Genomic DNA, 18,572 nt, shown 5'->3' on the forward strand with positions numbered 1-18,572 from the left:
AGAACTTGTCACAGTTTTAAACATAGTAGCTGGGAAAGTGTGTTCTGTGGGAACATATTAGCCAGGAGAAAAATAATGTGACTCTATAGGACATTTTTAAAGTTCGCAGTATTGAGTGCATGAACTGGGAACATATCGGCGAGGTTTTACTGTAGTCAAAAACCAAGTGCTGCCAGGTAGGGATGGGTGATAGTCAAGTTCTACTAGCCAGCTGTTTTCACCTTGGGACATTGAATTGCCATGTACCGTATTTACTCGATTCTAACGCGCCCTCGATTATAATGTGCACCCGTTTTTCACGGTAAAAAAAAGAAGTGCAGCGTCTTTGATTGTCACGCACACCAGATATTCATGCTTTCCATACAAAGAATGAAAGACACGTGACGAGCACATAATTTCGGCGCACTAGGAGAACCACGTGGTTAGAAGCGAGAGAAACGCCTCCCTTCGCGAAGCTGTTCGAATTAACTGGTACTAAACTCGTAGCGTCCAAATTAGCGAGCGCTGGGCGCCATATAGACTTATATGGGCGCCGGCCGGGACTGCACCGACTGTTCGAATTATCTGGATTTCCTAATTAACTGGGGTAGAATTAACGAGATTTTACTGTATCGATGCACAAGAAGTCTGAAGTCACAATTTTTGTGATGCCGATGACAATAGGGCGTTGCTGGCATATAGTCTCATTCTCGAACTCGATTCTAACACGCATGTCATTCTAGACGAGTTTTTCCAGAAAAAAGGTGCATGGTAGAATTGAGTAAGTGCGGTGTGCCTCTGAAGAGAAACACTAGAGAAAATGCAAAAGTTTGCAACTAGAAGAGCGTTTGGAGGCCCGTGTGACAGAATTTAGGTTGTTTTCCAAGAGTTTCTCATTGGGCTGATGTGTGAAACCTTTGATGCTCTGCTGGAGAGTGAGTGCTTAAAAGCGAAGTGAGCTGCCCTTGCTCCAGCAGCGCTGTGTGCTCTGGTGGCATGCACCGGTGCCGATCTCAAACGGTGCTCTTCCCTGACCCCAGGTACCCGAGCGACAAGTACCCGGTGCTGGCATTTGTGGGCGCTCCAGCCACTTTCCCGGTGCAGCAGGAGAACCTGGCATTGCAGTCATACCTAGTGTGGAGCGATGCAGTCCTCAACAAGGCGCGGCACTTCATTCGCACCAGCTTGCGCGTTCCCTTCATTGGCATCCACCTTCGCAATGGCATTGACTGGGTCAGTATAGCTCTGCCGTTGCCTGTGGACTTCTTTCTGTGCATGCATAATTCATGCTCTCTATGTGAATATGTCCTCAGATTTTATTGCCTGTAGTGGTGGTAATGCTATAATGACCGGGTGCCCATTGTATGGCACCACCGTCGCTTTGGTGGAACAGCGCCGCCCGTGGCAAAACGTTCGTCAGCGGAGATAGTGGAGCGGCGTAGCTGGTTGAATTCGGTGAGGCGTACTCGAGCATGGCTGTACCCGTCGCTCTGCAGTGTGGCTTTCAAGCTTAAGTATTCGCACGGGGTTTTTTCGATCAGACATTCTTAAAAAAAGGAAGAGCCTTTACGGGGCAACCAGCGTGTACGACATACGCGAGTATCAAGGCGCGGTTATGCACATATTCAGGTAGTGCATACCACAGACGAAGCTATATGCACTAGGCTACGATGTGTATCTTGAAGTAAAGGCAACTTCATTCCATCGGGTAACTGTTGTAATATACAAAACCGATTTTACATGTAGTTGGACACATCGAAGAGCATAATTGCAGCAAAGTGCCCCTGCAGAACCGGCGTGGACGGCTGATGCAAACATGCTGTGGCGCTCACATTCGCCGAAAAATTTCTCCTGCCTAGTATCACGCTTCCTTTTTTACCATAAATCTCCACACATCTTTCAAAAGCAAGCTTGTTGGTAAACATTGTGAAATAAGGTATTATCACATCAAGGAAATGTAGCACCCAACATTTATCTGGCTGAATATCGCGTTCCAAAACTTTTTTTTTAGCCTAAGATTGCAAATGTCTTTTGAGAGCACAGAAATCCCGTGTAATCAAGCTTGTTGGTAAACACTGTGACTGAGTTTCCTACAACTGAATGTTATACATTTTTAAACTGAACTAGCAGCTTTGTTACTTTGCCTGCGGTTAACAGATACGATTACTTAGAATGCACACCTCTCTTAAGCTCTTACATGTTTCTGTCACCTACGCTTGAATAAAAGGGAGCTGCTTCGCTTCCGCTGCAGTGAAACGTCTGCCGCAAGGTGTGCTCTATGCTCAAGAGAAGTGCTTGACGTAAAAAGGCTAAGGTTGACGTTAGTCAGTGCACTGATGTTACCTTTTGTAATGCCCTTGGCAATTCTCTAGGTGCCTGCCTTTTCTTATACACACGCGGGAAAATCGTGGGGCTGTAACTTGGACTGTTAAATTCCTTCGATTTCCGATTGCCAATAAAATGCCAACTACTGATGCGGGATTATCGGCTCCCAAGCTCCCGTGCCGTCACTCCAGTGGAACAGAAGGCACGAAGCTTCTGGTTACAGCAAAACTTTAAAAACTGCCGCAAAGTGTTCATGACCACACAGTAATTTGACCCCCCATTAATTCGGAAATTTGGATAATTCTGACATCCGCTAGAGCCCCGCCAAATGCCCATGCGAGTTTATAGTCTAAGAAGCTCGCTTATTTGTACGTGCCAGGGCTGGCAGGGCTGGCATCAGTTATTTCGGCCAGGCTCCCAAAGTGGCGCTGTGCCGAGGTATGACCTGCTCGACAAGCGATTGTTCAGATATTTTCCGTTAGGCCTTAGCTGCATATTACATTGTTTCGCGCTCCCCTCTGAGGTGCGTGCAATGGCAGGTGTGTTGGCAATCGGCATGCCCCCGTCAATAGGTCCGAGGGAGAGTCTGGCCGCATACATAGTTTTGTTTTCAGAGCTTCGCTGCCACCCAGCAGCACTGGTCGCTTTTGGCTGTGCATATCAGCCAGCCAGCCAAGCTGCACGCTGTTTAGAACAATTGCCCTGTCGCTTATCTTTTTTGTTTGCTTATTTTTGGAACGCGTCTTGCCGCTCAAGCGTTAGTGCGCACTTACTTCCTTTCGTTCCATCCACGTGATAATATTCTTACAATGCACCGAAATTTCATGGTTGTGACGGGCTGTTCACCATTACTGCAGTTAAGCCTCCTCACATGCAATGCCACACATGAAGAGGCTCTAGCGCTACTGCTTTGCAGACTGAAAGAAGCCATGGAGACCCTCACCATTATGGAGCAGAACTGCCTCCAACACTCCTGATAGCATGCATGAATTAAAGCATTCGATAGAAATGCAAAAAATTGCCATTGTCGCACAGTTTTCATCTTGAAAAGGAATGACTGCTGCCCAGGTTTTCAAAAAAAATTTTACTTTAATGCGGATGGTTTCTGTTAGTGGGGGGGGATCTTTCATTCGGCATTCGAATAAGTGGAAACAGCTTGAAAGTGATGTCATTCTATTCCTAGAGTCATTCTGAGGGCAATTTCACCATTTGTGTGCCTTATAAGGGGTGAAGGTAATGGAATGGATTCTAAAAGAGGACAAGCATAGCAGAGAGCTAATTAGGCGGATGAGAGTAGCAAGTCTACTGGGATGAGGGGGCGCTGCCGGCACGGGACAGGGTTTACTGGAAGGGGATGGGAAAGGCCTTTGTCATAGTTAGAGGCTAATGATCATGACAGTGTAGCTGTTAATGAAAGCATTAAGTGTAGCAGGAATTTAATCCATGTTAAAAATCAGCTGAGGACAGATAGTTGGCGAGATGTTGCTGTTGAGTATCAGCCAGAATACAAAGGGGAGGTTGCTTGTGTGCACTCTGCATACTTGATTTGTATGCACCAGCGTGTGCCAGATGCAAGCTGTCGAAGTATGGTCATGTCTGTTAAGCGTCCCACAATTTCAGCTCTGTCAACACTACAAATAGCTTAACATTTTGTCCTGTTGCTTTCTGTCTAGCCTTGTGTTTTGTTTACTCTGAGGGCATGTGCAACCAGCACACCATGTTATCCAGTTATCAATAGCATTCCAACTTAATAGTAATCGCAGTAACCATGCACCATCAATGATTTTGCCAGCCAACTGAGCGCTGAAGGAAGTGTAAACTCAGTTCCACAGTGCAAGCAAAAAAACAGCTGTTCTTGCACTGCCAAGCACAGCTGCTGGCGGCCACACAAGCCATCATGGTGGCAGTGGTCCAATCAAACACAAAGTGGCGCTACTTGTCGAACATGGCAGTACTCATGGTGAAATGTTCTGTAAATGCTTGGCTCACCAATGAACCAACATTCTTATTGCTCCAGAGTGGTCCGCAGTCTTTCTCTGTTAGTTGATGGTGCTCCCTTGCAGGGCAGTGCAGGTGTTGCCATCATGATTTCAATTCTACTGTTTGAGTGATAGTATGGCGTGACATGCAACATTTGGTGCACAGTTGCCAGCTAAGTTGTGTTCCTACAATTGATGCACCAGTGCATGCCTGGTTGAAAGGGTGTGCGTTTCCTGGCATCTATGTTGAACAGGTTCGTGCCTGTGATCACCTTGAGTCGAGTCCACTGCTCTTCTCGGCGCCGCAGTGTGTGGGCTACATGGGAGAGCGGGGCTTGCTGCCTGCACTGGCGTGCCTCCCCACTGCTGAAGTCGTCACACAGCAGGTATCTGCTCACGCTGTGCTCATCACCCTCTCATTGTGCTCACTGTGGTTGCATTTGGGGCAAGCAACTTCAGCTCTAGCTGCAAGACATATTTCAATTCTAGTGCAGAAACTTGTCATCTCAAAAAAGACAGTTGTGGAAATGTTTTACTGCTGTGTTGAATGCTGAGCATCTGTGGCAGGGTAGGACAGCTCTCTAGCACTGAGGTCTTATCTCTGTGTGTGCTAAGGCCTTCCTCTGCCTTTAATTGTCGGGTCTTCATCTCCAGTTGGTACTTCCAGGTCACGGGTCTTAAGCCACGAGTCATGAACAGTAACCTAAATTGCACGTAGCTAAAGCCAGGCCACAAATATTCATGTCCAGTAACTTGGCGCAGTCGAGGTATTCATTGAAACTAAGAACGTGAGAATGTGTGAGTCATTAGTGTGCTTCTGACAAGTGTCTGGTTGTTAGCAGGCTGCGTCATCAGTAGAAGAATTGGCTAGTTGCTAAGAGATAGCGAGATAGCCACATGGAACAGTCACGTGAAATGACACAGCACTGCTGCAATCAGGACACACTGGCTAAGTGCTGATGACTGAATTTTTTTGTTGAAACAGAAGGAAAGCTTTTGTGTTTAGCTTAATGAGCATGCATGTGCATTGAACTTGGCCCTTTGATGGTCGAGTTTTTTTGGAAAAAACTTTCCCAGGTGGTAAAATTACTTTTGGCTTTTAAAAATGTTTTTGTGGCTGTATGTAGCAAAAAACTGGCTGACATCTCCGTGAAAATGCTAGTTTCCTCAAAAGTGTTTTTTGACCTGACAGCCCTGCTTGCAGAAAGCATAACCTGACAATGGCTTCCCAGATTTTCATGTGGTTGGTTGCATTGTGTTCCTTGATAAATTGTTTATGCAATAACTTTCCTATATTTCTGAATTACTTTCTCATTTTTTTCACTCTGTCATTAATTTTACATGACATTAATGAGTGCATTGTGCAAGTGTTGATATAACATTCTGTGTAGAAGCAAATCAGGCTGCTAAAATTATTTGGATAAGGTCATACATCTACCATATTTACTCGAATGTAACGCGAGTTTTTTCCCGAATTTTTTCTCTTTAAGTCTACCCTCGCGTTATAATTGAATACTGCACTTCAATTGGCCTAGAGCAATGCTGCTGTGCAGCCATTTCAAAGCAATCAGCCTGGTTTCGGTTTCCGCAGTTTTGCAATCTTATGCTGGCAACATGGGTACCATGGAAGCCAAATCCTCATCCATCCAAAGTCATGCGTTGTTCCGAGCTGCTGCAGTGGCTGAGTGGTTATGGCGCTCGGCTCGTGGCCCGAAAGACGCGGGTTCGATCCCGGCCGCGGCGGTCGAATTTCGATGGAGGCGAAATTCCAGAGGCCCGTGTACTGTGCGATGTCAGTGCACGTTAAAGAACCCCAGGTGGTCGAAATTTCCGGAGCCCTTCACTACGGCGTCCCTCATAGCGTGAGTCGCTTTGGGACGTTAAACCCCCTTAAACCTGAAAACCTTAATCCTCGAAGCATTGTTCTCTGTCATTTTTTTGTGTTCGTTGCAACCTCGCGCTCAACGCATCGTCACGTCGTCGCTCGTGGTGTATTGAGCCAGTGCACACGATGGCAACGCGTTGTGCTCAGTACGACGCTCGTTTTAAGAGTAAAGTGATCCTGTTAGCTAAAGAGTTCAGGAATTCTGCAGCAGCTCGAAGACTTGACCTCAACTAGTCAACCATCCGCGGATGGCGGCTGCAGCGGGAGGGGCTTTTTAATTGTGAGCCCGACCTCAAAGGATTTCGTGGGCCTCACCATGGCCATCATGTCGAGCTGGAGAAAAAAGTGGCGGACTTTATTATCGAGCAGCGCAACCGTCTCATGGGGGTCAGTATCGAGCTGATCCATGGGAAAGTTAGAGACGTTGCTCGGGGAGAGGGGATGTTCAGAGCATCTCATGGGTGGGCCCAAACGTTCATGAAGAGGAATAGATTCTCTCTGCGGCGAGCAACATTGATGCGGCAGAAGTTACCAGAAGACTTCAATAGCGAAAAGGAGGACTCTGTTTCTGAGAACTCGGCTTCCGAAAGTGAGGAAGATGAATAAACATGTTGGCCACAATGTCTATTAACGGTACTTAGTTTTGTGTCCTTAAGCCTTGTGTTACATTCGTGCTTTTATTTTTTCCCTCTGGGCAGCATGTAAAGTCACCCCTCGCGTTACATTCGCAGTCGCGTTACATTCGAGTAAATACGGTACCATTTCTTTGGGTAAAACTTGATTGCAGAGTTCTACCATGTTTTGTTGTCATTCCAGGCTTCCTGCAAGTTTGGTACAGCAATGAAGCGTATAAAAATTTATGCCAAAACTACCGAAGACATTTTATTGAAATTTTTTTTAAGCATTCAATGGACATGAATAAACATGCTAAATTTCATTGCTCAATGCAAAAAACTGAGAGAGAATGTTTGCAACGTTCGTATACAGTGCAAAAGCACGGCGTATCCATATATGCAGAATTGGTCTTTCTCTGCTTAACATTTATAGATCCCTAGAAGTCCTCTTACCACTCCTGGCGCGGTGCTGCAGCGGTTAAGGGGGGACACTGGTCTTTGGGACCAAGATATGACCCAAAGATCTATTTCTTAAAAATGACATTTTTGGAGCTTATAGCTATTATTCTTCAACTCTACCAGTTTTCTCCTCCAGGAAATTGGTATTTTGACCATAATACTAAGTTTAGATCACCGTGTGGGCTCAATTTGAGCAGGAGCAGGCAGTTTAACACCATGAAAATTTTGGACACCTGGCTGTCATAGTACGTCAATATCTCAACATCTAGGACAGATAGACATGTCATATTGTTTGCTAAGGGAAGCTGAAGGCACAATGTATGCAATAATTGAAGCACAGTTGTTCAATCACGCTTCAAGGATTTATAATTTTGCAAAATTTATCGATGCATGATGTTCACACTTTGAATGCTGCTATTCTAAGTGCTGTAAAATTACTAATGGGGGTGAAATGGAAAAACTGCTCTGATTATTGCACACTTTACTCACCATACTATGTAGCCATGGGTTAAAAGTTGTTTTTTATGGAGCCATTTCTTGTACTGAGGTACTAATAAATGACTAATTAAAATTAATTATCTTAGGAACTAATGAATTAATTAAAAATCAAGTTTATATTTGAAATCAGCGAAAAAAACTGAGCAAGGCGATGTAGTTTCATTAGGATTGGACTAAAGATAAGGAAAATAGGTCTAAGACCAGTGTCCCCCCTTAGGTGGTGCACCACTGCCCCGAAATGGCAGGTGCTGCCACCTGCGGAATTTGTGCGATCCAAGTTTCTCTAGGACAAGCGAGCAAACGCTAGATGATTTTGCTCGGATCAGAACCACCGGATTAGTGGTTTTTCGCACTAAAATAAAAAATTCCACCTCCGATCCCTGCACCCCCCCCCCCCTTCTCCTTGAAATGCTGAAAAAAGGGAGCAACAAAAGGGGTGCACAACCCAGGCTACACTAACAGGAACGAAGTGCACCGCTCATCCTCGATTAAGGCTTGGAACCTTGGCTGCATATATAGCACAGGGCTCACATACAGTCAAACCTGGATGTAACGAAATTGAAAAACGTTCGGGATTTTCGTTACATCCAGGTTTTCGTTGCTTCCAGTTTTCGCGAGATGACTTGAAAGGACAGTGCAGAGCAGAAGCCAAGATAAGAAATAAATGTAGATGAAATCACCTTGACAATGTTTACAGAAAGCTCTGTTACTCGAAGTCATTAATGTGGAGTAGAATTTCACAATCACACTGACAACGCGACTGTGGCAGCAGCCGCCGCCACCTCTGCCACGGCTCGCGCAATGCAACTACGAGTGGGGCGGGTGGAGTGAAAGAGGCAAAGGCATCGTGACCAAGCCCGAGGAGAGTACATGCAGTCGTGCCGCCGCCAGTTGACCGGCTGCAAAGGCATTTGCTTCTCTTGGTCTGCCCGCAACTTCTTCCCCAGGAAATGGACTCTTTGCCTCGCGTCGCCTGTGCACTCCATTGTCCCTGCTCCTGACGCCGGAGAGCTATGGGCTCTGTAATCACGCAAGCAACTGCGCAGCGGCAACGGACGAGCACTGTTTGTGCCACGTTTTTTTAGCATGAAAGCACTAGTTCACTGGCATAGCAGAAAAACCTGAGGTATATGTGAAGCCTCAACCTTTGACAAAGCACCAGTAGTGGAGGTCTTGCTCAGCTGCTCCGTCAATGCGTGGAACTGGCACCGCCCCCTGCCCCCACTCCCCGCCTGTGGCTGCCGGTAGTGGCTGACGATAAGATCTTGCATGCGGCTGCCTTCGAGGCAGTGTTGCCTCAAGTGCTTTCTCATGTCCTGCTTGGTTAAACTACTTCAAAACCGTACCATTTTTTTTTGCAGTGTCGTATTATTTTTTGCTGCTTTTGAGAATGAACTGTTTAGTGCCACGTGGTATGACTTTCCAAAAGTGAAAGCGGTGAAGATGCGCTGACGGCACTGAAGCACAGCGCGTTGTCAACTGCGGTCGTTCATTGTGATCGTCGACATACCTTTCATGTCAGTTTGTGCTTTATCGTTGCGAAACTTTTCTGCCAAATTTTGTAACTGTACAAACTAACAGATAGTCAGCGTAGTGAGTTCATTATATCAAGGTCAACCGCCACAACACCTTCGTTACATATAGGTCTCAAATAGACGTGCTTCAATGGCAGGCAGCATTGGGGAATTGAGGAACTTCGAAATATCGAGGAATTTGCAGTACGGAGGTTTGTTATATTCAGGTTTAATTGTATATTGTCATGGCCTCCTATGTATTGTATTGGCCTCCTTGTCTTTTGGTGGTACCTGGGGCCACCTGGTGGCCATATGCTCACCCACTTCTGCATAAGATCTGTTCATATGTGTAGTGTACTGTACTGCGTAATGGAAGCAAAAGTTGTGCACTCTGTATGTATGGGCTTTGACTAGGCTGCATTTGAGTGCTACGTTTTCAGCATTTTCAATAAGACTACGCATGACTGATTCATGGAAACCCACATGCCTGCAGAGTAAAATTTGTCCCCCCTTCGGCTGTCTCAACACGAGGTGTAGCAGACATGTCGTTTGGTTCAGTTTAGTTGATGCTCGCATTTTATGCACAACTTTTGTTCCTAGGAGACTGTACTGCTGCGGTCAGAGTGTGGGTTCTGAACACTGGGGGATTGCAGTGAGGCATAGCAGTGTCTGCTCCTGAATCATGCGTGACGGTGTCCTTGATTCCTCTTATTGCAGGTTGTGCGTGTTGTTCGAGCTTTGCGAGCACACTCGGTGTTTGTGGCCACAGATAATGACGCTATGCTTGACCAACTAAACCGTGCCCTTGAGCCTCTGCAGGTGAGCATGTTATAACATTGAAAGTTAATTACGTGGAGCCTTGTGGCTCATAAGCAACAGAGACTATCATGTGCCAGTCAGTTCGCCTCGTGCAGTCAAGGTGCACTGCTTTTTAAAGCAACGACTGCAGCTTTATTTGCGCAGACTGTCTACTGGGGCCAGCAAACTTAAGGGTACACGTGGGTGAAAAAAACGTTTCTTGTTGAAAAATCACATTTTTGGTTTGTGCTTGTTTTATTTTGTGCAAGCCTTTCTCTTTTATATCCAGCGATACCGAATATAGACGTAAAATTACTAGAACCTGCAATTCAAACATGCCAAGTGATTGAAAAAACAAGCACAATTGAGCCAATTTTACAACGGCAGCAAATGACAACAGGTAGCGGCGTTTCTTGCCATTGCAGTGCTGCATGCAGGTGTAGGAAGCCATCTTGTTTCAGACAGTTTCTGTCTTTTCTTCCTGTCCCCAGAAACTGCATCACCACTGTCCCTTTAAATCACTTGGGGCACATTTTTCTTCATTTACCATTTTCATGCAACTTCAGTGCTTGTGCATGCCATTATTGCAGTTGTTGTTATTGCATCACAGTGAAATTTGATATGGATATGCTTTACTTTGCGCAGAAGTCAGCTACACTGTTCCTATTGCAATTTGTGGCAGGAAATGGGGGTCAAATTTCCTACAACCATTGTAGTCCTATCATAAAGAGACATTCTAAAGAGTATTAATTTATGAAAAATTCAGAAATTTTATACATGTCAAGCTTTCTCTCATTGCATAAAAGGAATCATGGTGAGCTAGTGAGCAAAATGAGATTTCTCAGAGCTGCCGCGTCTGTATACTAACAGATAGAGAGAGGGGGAGAGGGAGGAGAGACTTTAATGAATACAGGAGAGGTCTGCCTGGTTGTTAGCCTTGCATGCACAAAAGCATACATATATTTCAAATGCATGACTTGCAAAAATTCAGCCAAGCAGGATAGGCGAATTTTGGCAAATGATTTAAAATGAACTGACAAAGATCTCTTAACTGTGAAATTGTAGCCACCTGGCACAAGTATTAACAAAAAATTTTTTGTCCTGGATCATATTTCCTTAAATATATTACATTTAGCATAGCTGTATGCTGTGGGAACAAAGTACAGTAGAATCTCGTTACAACGAACTTCACGGGACCGCCGAATGTAATTCGTTATTTTGAAATATCGTAGTACTGAAAAACCTTTATTTTCATGTCAGTAGTGCATCACAAGAACTAAAATTACGTACCTTTGCAGCAGATTTATGTATTGGTAAGTAAATAATAAACGATAACGCTGGGCACAGTTTAACTACAATTTATTGCTTGAAGAAGTCTGTTATCTTCTTCTGGCGAGTAGACGACAAGCGCTGCAGGACGAACGCCTCCACATCCTCGACCTTCCTGTGCACGTCATCGGGGACATCTTTGCAGCGCCCGAGGAATGATCGGGTCTTTTCTAGAAAGACTAGGACATCCGAGCCGGAAGCAATCTCTTCCTCTTCGTGCGCTGATCCAGTGTCAGCATCGTCTACATTCTTCTTGCTCATGCACTTGATTCACGATGTCTTCGGTGGTGAGCTCCGCGGATGTAGCTGCCACGCTGTCGCTGTCCACATAATTCGAAAGTCGCTGTCCACGGTAGTTGCCCAGCCACAGACGTTTTCTTGAGGGAGCGACTCTCGATGTAGTTTTATGATCTTGTCCCGATCTTTGAGCATCGTTGTATTTGTTGACTGTGTGATGTCAAGCTCCCTGCACAAGTCCACTTGCTTTTTTCCAGCATTCAGCTGCAACAGAATGTCCGCTTTTTCTTTAAGCGAAAACTGGCATCGCTTCTTTTTAATGCGGGGGCCAGGAGAACTCATTGTCAGCAAAGCTAATGCACAACACAATCACAGCGCCGATAACTTTGCAGATCCTACCGTTCGCTGTCGACGTGGTGACACTGCGCTGAATAGGCTTAAGACTACGGCGCAGTATGCGACCACATGCTGGATGGATGATAATGGCCTTACCCTTTGTATCGGGCGGCAGCTTGCGCCACCTAGCCTATATTCATTCAACGCGACACTCAGGGGGGTAAAGCGCGGTGAGGAGGTTGTCATACACTCGGGCAGCGCCATCTTGATACTCCCATAGTTGCCGGTACTTATTAGTTGTTTGCGCTACTGAAAATTAAGCGAATATTTTCAATATAGCTACACAGAACACATTAAAAAATAGACCTCTAAAACTTTAAACATCCAAGAAGATGTTTGAGCATTACGCCAAACTCTTCTTGTTGTTTGAAAATTTGAAATATGCAAACGTGTTCAAGAAAACTTGGGGAAGTTTCGTTTTCGTTTCGTCTGCTCTAGCAGCTGTAGGTTACCAACGTATGCTAGTTTATTACTACTTACGGCGTAGACTGCAGGACAGAATTAAGATACGGCAGTTTCATACGCCCAATACGTTCTGCATTACACACCTCTCCACCTCATGTGTCTGCTCAAGGCACTCGCTTGCATTGTCCACTGAGAGCTGCCTCACTCTTTTTCGACCGTGCGTTCAAGCCACTCTTCGCACTTTGGACTCATTCACTCCCGCCGCTCGGTTCGCAGTCTTTCGCACGAACGTTGCTTTCACTGCTGGTGTTGGTTTTGGATGTCTGATTCGGTGCCGGGAAAGCGCTGCACACGCAAGTCGTTTCCCGTGCGCATGTTGGCCGATCGTATCTCTTGCGCGCACGGCGGTCGATCGATCGCACACAAGAATCTGGACTCTGGACCCGTCGGCAGCGTTCAGAGCGACACCCGAAACTACCATAGCAGTCGGCCGGGCGAGTAAGTCCGCCTTCGCTCAAAAGCGTAAGAACACAGATAACAAACAATATAATACAGAGAACAAAACCGTCCGATTATACACGCTTGCCTGTCAGTTGCTCAGTAGATGCCGTAAGCACGCAGCGCGCTGTGGCTCCGCGCGTCGCGATTGTCTCGCTCGTGCACAGAGTGTCCGCAGAATGCCGCCATCGTGCTTCATGTGTGAGTACTGTTCTTCTCTGAAAAATTCATAACGGCACTGTCGCGTGTTTTTTTTTTAGATTTTCCGCTGCAGTGATGAGCAAGGGCACAAAAACGTTGACCGCTTGGCCATACAGTCCTTCCAGCAGTTCTGCCACCGACATGAGCAGAGCTTGAATGAAGTAGAACATTACAAACAGAGCCCAGCACATGTAATTGGAGTGATCAAGTTCGTTTTGAAGAAATATATGTGACACTCAGACTGAGAGAGGAGGCTAGAAGGATAACAGAGAAGGCAAGAGGGGCATATGTTAGAGCACTGCTTACAAAGCAATCTTGTTTCAGCATCAATAACAACCATTTCCAATTGCACTAATCAACTTAACGACATATACATGAAGGAATCCAAAGTTAGTGAACTGTCAGTGTGTATGTCATAATGAGCCCCTCGATTATCTCCCTTTGTCTGCACCGCAACTTAATGACAATTATCTAGTGCAAAGCAAGGAATGAAGGAAACAGGAATAAACTAATAATAAATTTTTACAAGCCAAAGTCGCACTTGGGTTATGCAGCACGCTGCAGAAGAGGATTCTTCAATAATTTTGGTACCTGGGGGTCTTACACACGCCGAAAATTTATTACAAAATACAGAGTACCAGCTGTTCCAACTAACCGCATTGCATATTCTCTTAAATACTCCTGATTTTATATTATCAAAATTTGGCATTCAACAATTGTTGATACAGCGACAGTAGTGGGGTAGCTTCACCAGTGCATTGTAGGAATGAACCTGGCCAATGTGCATGTTTATAAAGTAGTATCGCAGTGTAAAATTCAGGACTGCGTTCCATTACCTTGCAAAGATCTCTTGTCGCGCCTTATGTCAGATAAATGGCAATGATGCATGGCACGCAAGGTAAATATGTCTGTTGATTGTAGTAGAAGAAATAAGAATCCTTTTGTTGAAGTTCCTTAAAACACACCTTATATGTGTAAGGCAACAACTCTTCACCAGTGCAATGTTCAGTGCAGAAAATGTTTCCGAAGCTAAGATCACTGAAGTGCTCAGCAGGTACTCAAACATTTATTCGCGTTAAAAAAATCTAAATGCAAAGCAGTTGCACATTTCAGCTTTTACACAGACGCTCATGTGCATTTCTGAAGGCTCTATTTTTTTTGGTTTTGTGGGGTTTAACATCCCAGAGTGGCACAGGCTATGAGGGATGCTATTTCTGAAGGGATCTGCACCAGATGCACAGTCCTGCTATAGATAACAAGTATCATGAAGAGTGACATCGAACATTTATTCGAACATTGTTCATGCAAAATCACTGTATTGATACTATGTTGAAAATGTGTTTTTTTCCAAGTTCCCCTTAGTACTGCATCAAGGCTGCCCTATTAGGTGTTCAACAAATAAGAGCAGAGGTCTTGGTACTGTTTCTATTTTTTTTTCATGTGCATTCTTTGAGTGTGTGAAAAGATTTGCAAAGTATTCAATGCTATATTGTGTATGACTGAGACATTATTTACAAGCTATGATACTTTCATTTGTCTAGTGTGTACAACAGTAACATCAGTGAATTTATGGCAGAAATAAAAAGCAGGCATTCACAAACATAACTGCTGAAGTTAAATGACTGTCAACTATGAAACCAGCTGTAACTTTGCAGTGGCAGGTTGCATAATAATCTCACATTCTTGTAACTGTGCAGATACACTGATTGTCAATTTTTTTGTTTTACAGAATATGGCCTGAATTTTTAATATTTCCAAAGCTGTACGCAAGCAAACCGCATTCCAACGTTTCTCTTTACTATCATCACCTTGCACAATGCTCTGTTAGTGCTCTCCGAGTGCGACTTATCCCACATGTCTCTTGCATAAAGTTCTTCCATGTATGTACGCTTTGGTGCTTCGTTGCGAGCAGATTAAACCTTTCGGAACGGAGTCTGTTACAGATCTTCCGTTGTATTCAAACAGAATTCGCATCTTAACAGGCAGCGGTAGAGAAGGCATGCGCTGCACTCCGCGCGGGTGTCGTTTCCCTTCTGCCTCGTCTCTTGTATGGAACACCAACGAGATCTGACCGCCGGAGAAGACAGGAGGTGGCGATGGTGCACAATTTACTAAAGGGACTCCAGGTTACGCTAAAAGGCATGGGGCATGCATGTTTTACAATACCCCGTACATCAAAACAAACCTTGCTGAACCTCGCCAACTATCCTTGTTGATCTCGGCTCACACAAACACAAATCATACGTAATGAGCGGCACAAGATTCGCCACCACCTGGAAGCATCTTCGTGCGCGCACCATCGCGAACATTTTGCGCATGAACTAGAAAGGAATTCAACACAGTACGTAAGCAAGGCGCAGCACCATTCCTCGTACAACTTTTTGAAGCGCACTACGAAGCGTGCGGCCATGCTGGGGGAAGTTGTGAGGTTGCCAGGTTAGTACGCTGCAAACTGCCGTTAAACCTGGTCTAGGTCGCCTGGACCATGCAGGTAACCATGAGCGGAGTAACAAGATGGCTGTCGTACACGGTTATAAAAAAAGTGGAGAGTGTTTACATGGGAGTGCTGCCGCCGCTTTCGCTCTAGTGTTGGTAGTAGTAGCTCTATGGCGACACTAGCGTTGATGCCGATGCCGCTGGGGCTGTATCCGTTGCAACGGGTTCCCCAGCGCATAGCTGCTGCTTCGGATGATGATGATAGGCGTCAGCTTCAGGGATTTGGTACGAAACTTTGACGGAACTTCGCAATAACGAACCGTCTTGCGATGATTGCAAGATTAAATTACATACGTTATTCTGAAATATTCGGTAATTTGAAATTCGTAGTAGTGAAAGTTTTTTACATTTAAAATATAGGCATTTTGGCGGGGATTTTAAAAAAATTCGTAAATGTGAAAATTTCGTTAATCTGATGTTCGTAGTAATGAGGTTTTACTAGTTGTTTTATCAAACCGTAGCTCACAGCAACGACCAAAGAAATGCATTGCAAGGTGCGAGCAGCCGTTTAACAAATTAACATGCAGTAAAACCTCGTTACAGTGAACACGAATATTGCGAATCATTGGCTATATTGAACTGTTCCTAAATATTTTTAGCAAACACATGCATTTCTTACTTTATATATTGAACACCGTTTGCCATAAAATGGATATATCTGAACTGCCAAGTGCTAAGCTATGGCTGCTTGGATGGCAGGCGGCGGGCTTTGCCTCGCTACATGGGTGGCTGGTGGTGTGCGGCAAGCATTCGCGCCACAGTTCACACTTAATCTCACATTTGCCAACAGCGCCACAGAAGATAGGTGAGAACAGCTGGTAGGCAGGTGGTCGGTGCCCGTTCGCACCTTGCGCACCCGTCGATGGTGCCCCTGAACCAGCAGCTTTATTCGATTCAGAGCTGGTTCACGGCACCAGTTCTGAAAAAGTGTCGCTGGTGCCAGCACAGTGCAGAACCAGTTCTGTGGTGCAGGTGCAGCGCATCAGCAGCACCGCACCTTATGTGCGACAATTATCAACCGAGCACGTGCAGGCAGCTCTTGTCGTCTGCTCGCCGTGGAGGCGTTCAGTGGTGCACTTTTTGCGTGTGTTTTTTGTGTGCGGTCGCTTTCGTGCATAACGAGACTTGCGTCGTCCATGGAAGACTTACGTCGTCCATGGAGTTGGCCATGGTCGACGACCGGGACATCACATAGTTCCTTGTTATGGAGTAGTTCTACTCTTGCGACAGTGAATACCAGGAAACCGACTCCGTGCTGTCCTTTGCCGCAACTCACTTGTTTGGACCGATTGCAGCCGAATTCCGAAGTACTGTAAAAGCGTGGTTGCAATTGCTACTTCAATTTTGAATTCATGAGGCTCTTCAGACTATCTAGAGTCGTTCGAAGAACTTTCGGCGCGCTTCAAGGCCCTGCATACTTACCGTCGCCTGTAGTGGGGCGCCCACAAATTACCGTCGAGAGCCCGCCTTGCTCATTTAGCTCTTTATAAACACTTTAAAAGCTACCTCGCTGCTTTGCGTGAGCCCCGGAATCCCCGTAGCCGCAGCAGAATTAATGTACAGGCAGTGGCGAACCAGCAGCATCTGGCTAGCGCAGCAGGCAGAGGTACCGGCGCCGGCAAAACACGCCCGCGATTCGCCCTGCCCGTATTTTTCCAACAGCTCACACACCATTGTTGCGCCATCTGAAAAAAAAAATGTTTTGTGTGAAATCGCACGCACACGGACGGCTTAATTAGCTATCTGTTACAAGTAGCAGGTACAACAAAAAACACAGAAAGTTACCCGCTGTCGCATATATTTCAGCGTCATTTTCTTGCAAAATGACATAGGACGCGTTGACGACAGCGAAGACCTCCCTCAATTCACCTTCAATACTTACGAGAATGGTAGCGTCGTCTGCGCGTCGTCTGCTCAAAGCTGTCTGCATGTGCACAATTTTCCTGCACCTCCTGCGCGGACACCACGGCTGCGCGCAAATCAATCGCAGACAGTGGTGCAGGGGTGCTGTGAATCGAGGGCTTTGGTGCAGCGCACCGTGAACCGGTGCCGGCGGTGCAGAGAACCACATCTGAATCGAACAAAGCTAGCGACACAGTCTGTTGTTGCTGCTTTCCAGCAGCCATCCTCTGCTCATGCCTACTGTCACGGAGCGGAGGTGATGGAAACGGCAAAAGCTTTGGTCCTGGCGTCCCGATTTTTCACACGACACCACTGTAATGCAAGGACACCACCCTGGCTGGCATTTGGCCTTCCTTTGCCACGTGCTGCAGTGCTGTTCGCAGAAGCCAACCTAACTGGCATTTGCCGCTTGATTTTTGCTGCCTCCGCAATCGTAGCGAGCAGCTTCGAAGCAGGGCTAGAACTACAGAAAAGGTCTCTCCCAGTTGCCATTCTTTCGCTGACTAAATTTTGCTTCTCCAGCATGAGTTTCTAGCGAAATTTTATATTACGAATTTTGGCTATATCAAACTAATTTACGATTTTTTTACCACCTTGCTATTGCAGCATACACAGCTTCATTTGTATGCCAAGGGTATGCAGTAAGATGCTCCCCTGCACGGGCCACGAACCTTATGACACAGTTAATTGTGCGCATCCTCCTTTCTAGATTTCCTTTTATCCTCCCATCAATCCAGGAGCATGCTTTGGTACGCCTGCCTGAGGCTGGAAGCAAAACATCAATCCCAAATAAAATTAACAAAAATAAATGTCATTGCTACTGCTCTGAGAACGTTTTAATATTTAGAAATTGCAAACAATAAAAAATGAGTGACTAAAAATCTAGAGGTAACGCAAAGTAGTTTATTGCAACATGTATGCAACGCTTTTCATTTGATTCTCAGAAATTTGGAGCTACTCATAGACAATATTACTGTTCAAAAAGCCGTGCTGGCAAACCCAGCTCACCTCTTTGGTTGCGTTTACCAAGCCAGTTTTTTTTTTTTCAAGTGTTATT

At 45.5% G+C, this 18,572-nt stretch overlaps 1 protein-coding gene across 5 annotated transcripts in view; it reads left to right on the top strand.

The window, feature by feature from the left end:
- The window catches only part of O-fut1 (O-fucosyltransferase 1), a 48,257-nt gene that overhangs the window by 20,380 nt on the left and 9,305 nt on the right, over nt 1-18,572 (top strand). For 2 of the 5 annotated variants that reach the window (XR_013311624.1, XM_077650581.1), the window contains exons 5-7: nt 1,020-1,212; nt 4,538-4,669; nt 9,971-10,072. Coding sequence is in view for 4 of the 5 variants with exons in the window: in XM_077650581.1 (XP_077506707.1) it covers nt 1,020-1,212; nt 4,538-4,669; nt 9,971-10,072 (427 nt within the window). In the remaining variant the exon portion in view is untranslated. Of the gene's footprint in view, nt 1-1,019; nt 1,213-4,537; nt 4,670-6,984; nt 7,126-9,970; nt 10,073-14,846; nt 14,981-18,572 lie in introns of those variants that run through there. The other 3 variants (XM_077650582.1, XM_077650584.1, XM_077650585.1) reach the window with 3 other exon arrangements.

This window comes from Amblyomma americanum, chromosome 1, assembly GCF_052857255.1.
Source record: "Amblyomma americanum isolate KBUSLIRL-KWMA chromosome 1, ASM5285725v1, whole genome shotgun sequence".
Classification (NCBI taxonomy): Eukaryota; Metazoa; Arthropoda; class Arachnida; order Ixodida; family Ixodidae; genus Amblyomma; species Amblyomma americanum.